The sequence below is a fragment of the Pieris napi genome, chromosome 24 (assembly GCF_905475465.1).
Source record: "Pieris napi chromosome 24, ilPieNapi1.2, whole genome shotgun sequence".
NCBI lineage: Eukaryota > Metazoa > Arthropoda > Insecta > Lepidoptera > Pieridae > Pieris > Pieris napi.
Genome location: NC_062257.1, coordinates 6,649,859 through 6,659,331, shown reverse-complemented (window position 1 = coordinate 6,659,331; position 9,473 = coordinate 6,649,859). Strand labels below are relative to the sequence as shown.

Sequence of the window (9,473 nt, the reverse complement as noted above, 5' to 3'; positions counted from 1 at the left end):
AAAACATTTTTATTTCGCAATTTAAAAATATTGTATAATATAGTGTTTACTGAAAGAGGGACGAACTAAAATATTTTACATAATATAATATTGCAAATCTACTTTAAAGTCTGGTAAACTAACTATCGAATAGTTCTATTGTATTCACAAATTACTGTTACATTTGCTTTAATTTTAAAATACGAGATATTTTTAATATAGACATTTAATACTTAGATTCATATTTCCCGCCCTTTGAGTTTCCGATGTATAAAGTTGTTGTTTGTTCTCTATGTCATCACTGAACCTGTCATTTATAGGTAGATCTGTGGTTCTAAGTCCATAGATGTTTTATTGATTGTAATGACACTCTTTAAGGGTCTGTTTCACAATGTACGGATAAGTTCTACATATGTTCCAAATTAGCTATTTATTACTAATTGGTAGGATAAACACAATTGCTGCGTTTCACGACTGTCAGATAGCGCTATTCGTCACATTAAGTCCATCATAAGTTTGAGTCCGATGAAGTGTCAAATAGCACAATTTATCTTCCAAATAATTTATGTGTTGCATAGCTATTTGGTACTTTATCCATACATTGTGAAACAGACCCTTAGTCTAGACAAAACATTGCATTCTATGTAATGCAGAAAATTAAGTACCTAATATAGGTTATATTAGGTTAGTTATTTTCTGCAACATATATAGTAATACATAGTAATGTGTTTCTCATGTTACCTTCTTGATAAATAAATATACCTATACAAGATTGGAAAATATTACAGTTTAACATAAAGATAATATAAAATATTCCTTGTTTTCTTTTACACTGTATAGATGGCGTGTTATCAGATTAGTCGATGTTAGACATAAAAAAAAAATCAGTGCGACAACCTTTTTAAGTCTGGTCCTCAGATTTCTGTATCTGTTTCATGATCATTTGCCAATCTAATAGGCAAGTAGGTGATCGGCTTCCTGTGTTTGACACACGCCGTCGTCTTTTTAAGTCTAAGGCAAGCCGGTTTCCTTACGATGTGTTCCTTCACCGTTCGAGCGAATGTTAGATGCGCATATATATAGTCCATTGGTGCACAGCCGGGGCTTGAACCTATGACCTCAGATATGAGTCACTCGCTGAAGACACCAGGTTGTCTGTAATATGGTCTAGATAGCGCGGTATCAGTATTGATAATTAAATAGACCTATTTTTCAATTCCTTTTTGATTGCTTTAAGAAAGTCAGCGCAGATCTATTGATCACCTCATTGGATCTGTGGTAATGATGATGATGTCTTAAGGAATCGTTATACATGCAAAGATTGTTTGAATTAAAGTTACTGTAGTTTTTCATACCGTGATGTGATTTAGAATTGTGTTCAGCATCTGACATGTCACAAACATTGGATTTGACATAAGGGAGTCCTACTTATGGCTAAGTTTCGATTTTAAATTTTACTTTAAGAAGCAGGCGTTTATTACGGATAAATGATTTTTATAAGTGGGTAGGTAAATAAAACAACCGAAAACTATAGGAATAAAATTTGTATTTCACAATTCAGAAATGTTCGATACATATTGTAGTCTTTAATAAAATATAACTATACTATGCAATAACACTCAAAAATATATCTTAGACGTACGTAGGGTATTTCATTAAAATAACGATAATTGTATACGAGTACCCTTCGATCCTAACACAAAACATATGTATATGAGAAATAATTTCCGAAAAGGCTGTTAATCATTGGCCTAAACATTAGATCGTTATATAAAAATAATCAGAAACATTTACAATAAATGAGATATTAACCGATGAGGGTAGACGCAAATTTTTAACCCAAAAAACAGTTTACACGAGTGTACGTCTGTGTGTGTAATTTAAAGCCAAGTAAGCACTATAGGAATTGCACCTGGCTCCGTCGCAGGTAACCATTCAAAATAAATGCTCCTACCACAATCCTACACGAACATATCAACAATCGCATTGCGAGAATATCCTAACACTTAGCACCTTTATTTGGTCATTCCCTGTTTAGCTCGCTTCTCCCATTCGGCCCTCATCTGCAGGATGCCCTTGAACTGGGGCGCGGCGTCCGACTCCTCCCTCTCCCTCCCACTCTCCTCCTTCTCCTTGTCCGCGTCCTTGTCTATCACGGCGTTCGTGTCCTCCGCGGAGAGTCTGAACTCGTCTTTCCTCTGCCAGGGCCGTCTCAGCGTGTCCGCTTTGTACGATTCGCTCTTGGTGATGTTTTTGATCTCCTCTCTGTCGTTGGAGGGGTCCGGGAACGTTCTGTTCCTGAGTCTCTTCTCGGGCGTCGAATCGGAGACTTCTTTCTTGTACTTGTTCACCTCGTTCCTGTACGTGGGGGTGGTCTCTCGTTTCGTGGAGACGCTGTGGATGCTGACGCTTCTCTGATAGTGCGGGACTCCGAATTGGCTGACTCTCGCCGCTATGTCCACGAGTTTATTCTCGATTCTTTCTTTTTCCTCGTTCTCTTTATCGCTGTCTCTAGATTTAATTGAAGCGTTGAATTCGTTTTTGAGAGATTTAGTTCGCGTCGTGTCTTCTATTTTGTTGCCGTTGGCGTCACTCTTCTCGGCTATTTCCTGAGCTATGCAGTCGGCCTCGCAATCCTTGAGCTTCAACGACCGCCTGGCGAACACTTTCATGAGCTCGGGTTCATCGTCATTCCTGTGCCGCGAGTCCCTGTTCAGGACAGTTTTCTTCCGATAGATCACGGTCTCCTCGTGCCTGTCGGGAATTTTGTTCTCGTTGCTGTCCGTGCTCTGGATGGAGCTTTTGCTTCCGAAGCTGGAGTGCGATTTTCTATCCATCGATATGTTGTCGTCGATTTTTTCCGAACTCCCGTCGGTGCTCACGGAGTTGGCTCGAGGTTTCTCGGGCCTGTCGTGTTCGACGGATTGCCTCTTGAAGAACATCTTGGGGGTAGTGGGAGTCTGCGGCGTGGTCGACGTCGCCGCGTTTGGTTTCGGGGCCTTTTCTTCGAACACAATCGGTGCGCTGTCAACGCTCTGGATGGAATCTCGTTTGGTCTGAGAAACCATCTTCGTCTCTGGGAAGAAACTTTCACTCTCTTGTTCTTTATCCGTCTGGATCTCCGTCTTCTTAGGCGTGACGTTCGCCGTCAGAACTACATTTGGAACCGGCTTGGTGTCCACTCTGTTCAATTGTATATGCAGAAACTCGGGAACACCTTTCGCGCCCGTTTTATTAAGCTTTTCATCGCTTCTAACGATTTTGGGCAATTCGGCTTCTCTGACCGGCGGTTCTTTGTTGATATGAGTGACGGAAATAAAGTTTTCCACGTCAGGTCTAGATTCTCTCTGACCGGAAGGCTTTCCGCTATGGCTGAGTGCGCTCTCGACCGAGCCGGTCTTCCTCTTGTCGGTTTGTTTGTCCATCGGTTTCTCAGGGCTACTTTTGATGCTATCTAAAGAATTCGACTTCAGCATCGGGGCGATGATGGGCTTGGGCGAACTGATGATGTCGTCGATTTTGGCCTCTATCTGAGAGATGTCGCTGTCGCGTTTGTGAGCATCCATCGCGGGGCGAAGGCCCTCGGAGAAGAGTTTCCCGTCCTCGTCGGCGTCGGGTTTGAGGCTGTCCAAGTAGCTGCTATCGGTACTCGGCAGGCTGTCGTAGTGGTCGCCGTTCCCTTGAACGTTAAAGTTTCTGGCCGAAACTCTCTTAGAGAAGTCGTGTCTTTCTACGTTTCGCCTGTAGTTGACTTCCCAACTCTCGAGGAGAGGTTCCGGGAAGCCCACGATAGTCGGGAGACTCGGCATCTGGTTCTCCTGGGATCCGATGGACGGAGACTCGGACGCGTATCGGAAACTGTGAGACTTTCCGACGCTGTTCCTGGTCTCGACGTACTCGTCTCCGAGAGACCTCAGCCCCGACGCGACGTACGAATCCTCCGCTCTCCTCGCGTGGAAGCTGTCTCGCTTGAACTCCTTTTCGCGGAACTCGACCTCCGGCCTCATCTTAACGTTTTCGGAGCTGTGTGACGGTTTCTGCGAACTGGATATCGCGATGCTGGGGTTAAAGTAAGGCAAGTTCTTGGGCATGCTGCCGCTGTGGAAGACGTTGTCGCTTTTGACGTTTCTGATTCGCATTCCCCGAGTCGGTTCGTCGTCCGCCGCGGTCGAGAGAGTCTCCTCGTGAGATCTGGACATTATTTCGTTGGAAATGAACGCTTTGGAGGAGAACGGGTCCATCAGCCGCTGGACCGAGGCCGGCCTTTTGGATTTGTCGTGATGCAGACTGAACGACTCCCTTCTGTCTTCTATCTCTTTGGATCGTCGTTTCTCTTCGTCGCGTCGACTGCATCGCTTCATTTCCAAGTTGAGCAGTTTATCGGTTTCCTCGGCGACCTTGAGATCGATGTTGTACTCGAGTCCAGGGACTTTGGCCGCGCTGTACACGTCCCTGTAGGCCCCGTCGTGCACGTAGGCCCCCTTGTGGTCGAGGCGTTTGTGCATCTGGTTGGCGAAGGCTTTCTGTCCGGCAGACTTGTACCGTTCGACCTGCTTGTACTCGCTTCTCTCGTCCGTCGTTCTGTACTGAGTCTTCTTCTTCTCGGGGCTGTCGCCGTCCGTCTGGTCTTTCTTCTTCTTGCCGCTCTTGCGCAGCAGGAGTCTACTGAAGAACGACTCTTCCCTTTTCGAAGAGCGCGTGGCTTCGTCTTTCTTTTCCGGTTTCGTCTTCTTTTCGAGGCAAGATTCTTCGGCGTATTTCTTTTCGGAGCGGTATTTGGTCCTCTCCTCGTAGACTTCGACTCTTTTCGGTGAACTTTCCCGGTCCTGAGTGCTGGACTTGCTTCTCTTGATGGAGGACCTCGGGGTGTGGGTCTCGGCGATGCTCAGCTTCGCCGGGGACGGTCCCACGACTTGGCTCAGCGCGAGACCCGGGGGCAAAGAGGAAGACTTGAGTTTGGTGTCGCTCGGTGTTTCGAGGACTCTGTTGAGTTCTCGCGTCAGTTGTTGATGCTGCTCTTTCATCAGATGATGCTTCGTGGTGGTCGATGAAGAGAATGATTCTGAAAGTTTAAAATTATTTTTGTTAAATAAGCAATTCACGTAGTTATATATATTTTGAACATATTAAAATAAATAATCAATTTCACAGAGAAAAATAAACAATAATGCAATACAATACAATTACCAATGGCGCTACAAGCTTTTAGGTCTAGGGTTCAGATTTCTATATATGTTCCGTGATAATTTCTCATAGGCAAGTAGGTGATCACTTCTGTGCCTGACACATGCCTCGCCGGTTTGATTACGAGCGAGTGTTATATGTGAAAATAGACAGAGAGTCCATTGGTGCACAGCCGGGAATCGAACCTACGACCTCAGGGAGTCGGACGTTGAAACCACAACACTGCTATATATTTATTATTTATACAATACATTTAAGATAGAAAAACTATGACCAAAAAAAACAGGAGGCCCATCTGATGTTAAGTGATACCGCCGACCATGGACACTCACTGCCGGAAGGCTTGCAAGTGCGTTGCCGGCCTTTTAAGAATTGGTACGCTGTTTACTTGAAGGACCCTAAGTCGAATAGATTCGGAAATACATCGATGTGCAGTATCACATAGTGGTAGTGCGAGGTGATACGGATGGTATTTTGTAATCTGTCAGATGATGATCACTCTCCATGGCAAATGCGGTAGAAGATGCAGAGTGACCCCACATCTCTACGCAACGCCAAAGGATCAAGCCGCTCGGAGAGGGATTGGTCGTCATCATTCGATATGATGAAGAGCACACAAAGAAATCCCAATAACGCAGAATACAATCTGTGGAATAATGTGTCAAAGAGTAGAAGATACGCACCAGTAACAACTTCTGAGCTCTTGATGGTGACTTCAGGAGTGGTGCTTCGGATCACTTCTTCGTTCAGTTCGGGAGTTATCGGCAAGGCTGAGGCGGCAATCTGGAATTAATAACGATTCTTAGTGGAATATAGTGAGGTAGGTTTTGAATGATATTAATATAATAGTTTTAATGTACGCCAGAATTTTCGTGCAGAAATCCTCGAAACAGTGAGGTCGCTCTGTGAAGCCTGCGAAGTGAGACTTCTGTGCTTCTGGAAGGAGTTAGGCTGGCTTAGTTAGCTAGGACTTTACGTACAACGGACCTATTGAGTAAGTGCGGAAACTGACTCCACAAACCAATAACCAAGGCTGTACATTTTGCTCTCATACTTAGTTTTATAATCGTAAAATAAAAATATGTTTATTATGGAACATAAGATACACGTACCACGTCATTAAATTTGAATCGGTAGACATCCCTACTCATCGGCAAGGAAGACAGAGGGTGTGGGCCGAGAGAAAAAGCCGGCGTAAAAAACTCTCGGTACCCTTTTAAAATAGCAAATCATCAAACAACACTTATTTTAAAACAAATACCGCAAATTAATTAGAAGTATCTTGTCTAGCACTAGTCCCAGGCCCTTTTATCAACTAGATAATCGTTAACTTTATAGTCAGCCTTTTTACACCGCCATTCTTTAATACATATATTAAAAGGCAGTGATAAAAGAGCCTCTGGGATTTTATTAAAGAAAAACTTTTCCCAAAAAAGAATTACTAACTTTAGATAGTCTAGTACGGGGAAATTGCAGCCTGCGTTTGTTCCGAGTATTAACATATGTGCGTATATTCTATTCTAGTAAACTTTAAATTTTTGTATAGATACATAATATTTTCATAAATATATTGCGAGGGAAAGGTAAGTATTGAATTTATCTCTAAGAGAATCCCTACATTTTGAATTATAAATTGCACGAATAGCCCTGTTCTGCAGGATGAAAATAGTTTCGATATCAGCAGCATGACCCCATAATAATAAACCGTTACATAGCAATTAACATTTAATTTAAACTCAAACTCAAAATAACTTTATTCATATAGTTTCTCTGCTGTATCTTACCGGCGTAGCTCTCTTCCGTCGTGTGGCGGGATGCGTGCGTCGTGGGCGCACGGCCATCTTGTGTCGGGCTGCGGAATGGGACAACGGCGCCACTCCCGGTGGAGGCTCCGATGTGTCTGAAATAATGAATAGGTTGTGACAAAATTCATCTCTAGTCCACACTTAGGGAGTGCCTGTTGTGGGTAACTAGGCAAACATAATTCCGTGGCAAAAAATAGGTTTAGTGTTACAACTAATCAAACATAAGTCTTATAAGACATTAAGTATGCGTGAATGTGTGAGTGTGTGAATAAGTGTGTGTGCGCATCTGTTGAGTGTAGCTGAGAGATATTTAAGACTAGCTGACCTGGCAAACGTTTTGCCATGTATATTATTTCTAGGGAAAATTTTTTTTAGTTCGTTAAGGGTTGTATGTATTTTTGTATGCTGTATCATAAGAAAATAAAAACAAAAAGTTGTGTCTAAAAAATATATTTTTTAGTGGTGGACTCCTTATAACTTAGGGTTTGAAAGAAGAAAGCGTTGTTTTGTTTTTTCGACCTAGAAAGAAATTAGAGCCACTCATGGCCATGTATAATACCTTTTCAAAATCCCTATTAAATGCGCCAAAACTTGTAATACAGGGTCACTTTTCGGTACAGTATATTTTTTCACAGTGGTGTCCGAAGTAAACAACAAGTTTTAGAAATTTTTAAGAAGATAAATTTTTATATCGTATAATTTAAAATTATTTTCAATACTGAGTGTATTTAACGACTTATTAACGACTATAAATAGCATGTCTAGCGCAAGGACTCGTCAGTACCAATCTAGTGGATATTATGAAAAAGATAAAGGTGTAGATTTTTATGAATTTGAATTAGAATTAGTAAAAAAAGTCAATTATTTATAAAAATGCAAAATAAATTATAACTCTGCAGGGGTTGAGCTTAGAGACCTCCCGTAGAACAATTTTTTGTAGCTGATGACCTCATCTATCCCCTATTTGCGTTTGATCCACGACTTTTTGCCCACCCTGTATACTGTATAGACTGCACACGTGCATGGAAGTTTAAATTAAAATTAGTACAGCTTAAACTAATCTCCTTCCAAGACAAAATATTACCCTAAAATAAAATATGTTTATTATGGAATATAAGATACAGATGACTTATTCCACGTCAATTAATTTCAATCGGTAGACATCCCTACTCCTCGGCAAAGACAGAGGGTGTAGGCCGAAAGAGCCGGCGTAATAAACTCTCGGTACTATTGTAATATATACCTTGGGGCCGCTAGTGGTTGGAGGCTCCATTACTCAATGTACTTACTGTATATATCAGAATGGTCGCTCCTAACGGAGGTGTCGTGTTGATGTCCGCTGCTGGTGTCCTCATCCATCTCAGAGGAGCCGACGCTGAGGAGAGAGCCATCGCTGCACGAGGACTGAGATATACCAGCATGGTGCCGCTGAAATGTTCCAATTGAGGCTATCAATGATCTAGAAAGATCGAATATACCAAGGTATTTTGTCATTATTTTTAATATATTGCGTAACAGTTTCATCATTTCTTGAAGTGAAACTTCTTTGGGCTCATGAGGTTAAAATTTTTACGAAACGTCACGAAGATGTACAGCGTTTTTGTAGAAGAAAAGGGACAGAGTAAGAGGGTGAACCTTACAGAAATTCTATTTTTAAAATTAAAATTTCGTAAAGAGAATTTATAAATGAGTATTTTATATTTTATGCGAAATAATTTAGTGAAATTTCAAATGACGAATTGTAAATAAAATGCCACGTGTTTTTATTATCCAAGAAATAAAAGTAAAAAATTAAATTTATTATTTGTATTCATTTTCGACACTTAATATTTTAATGACAATTTTTATTATTTATTTATTTATTTTTTATTTAAATTCCTAACATATCTTCCCTTTTCCCTCCCTCTAAGTCTCGGAAATCTAAAGTTCTAGATTTGTATAATTATGAACAAGAGTTAAAGATTAGTTTGCCAAAGAAGTTTCACTTCTGTCATGTGGACTTTGTACGCACGCACTTTTTTACGTCTAATCCATATTTTAATAGGTATTTTAACAATACTTGTGCTCTAATATCGATATGAAGGTAGCGTAGATAGTTTCGTGAGCGTATTCGGTTAGTTAGTTATTATATAACTAAACGTATCGTATTCAAACTAATAACAAATAGTATCCAAAATCAAGCAGTGTTGGCTTCAGCGTGATTCTCATCCTTGAGGTCGTAGGTTCGTTCCCCAGCACCAACGGACTTTCCATGTGCGCATTTAGAACTCGATCGGTGAAGGAAAACATCGTGAGGAATATCATGCTATCAGACCCAAGAAGTCGACGGCGTGTGTCAGGCACAGGCTGATCACCTACTTGCCTATTAGATTGACAAATGATCATGTAAGACTAGGCGGTATGGTCGAAAGACTATAGTCTGCGCCGTGGGCGAAAAAAAAGGCAGATAATTTGGAATACATTTTTATACGTTGTCTCTTCACTGAGACATCGTAGATTATCATC

General features: G+C 41.4%; 1 protein-coding gene across 6 annotated transcripts in view; it reads right to left on the bottom strand.

Annotated features, from left to right (window-relative positions):
• Nucleotides 1-1,505: 1,505 nt before the first annotated feature.
• The window catches only part of LOC125061914, a 109,147-nt gene continuing 101,179 nt past the window's right edge, over nucleotides 1,506-9,473 (bottom strand). For all 6 annotated transcript variants that reach the window (XM_047667552.1, XM_047667553.1, XM_047667555.1 and 3 more), the window contains 4 exons: nucleotides 8,258-8,396; nucleotides 6,948-7,063; nucleotides 5,847-5,946; nucleotides 1,506-5,041 (listed from right to left, as the gene is read on the bottom strand). In XM_047667552.1, coding sequence (XP_047523508.1) covers nucleotides 1,995-5,041; nucleotides 5,847-5,946; nucleotides 6,948-7,063; nucleotides 8,258-8,396 — 3,402 coding nt within the window. In that variant the 3' untranslated portion in view covers nucleotides 1,506-1,994. The remainder of the gene's footprint in view (nucleotides 5,042-5,846; nucleotides 5,947-6,947; nucleotides 7,064-8,257; nucleotides 8,397-9,473) is intronic.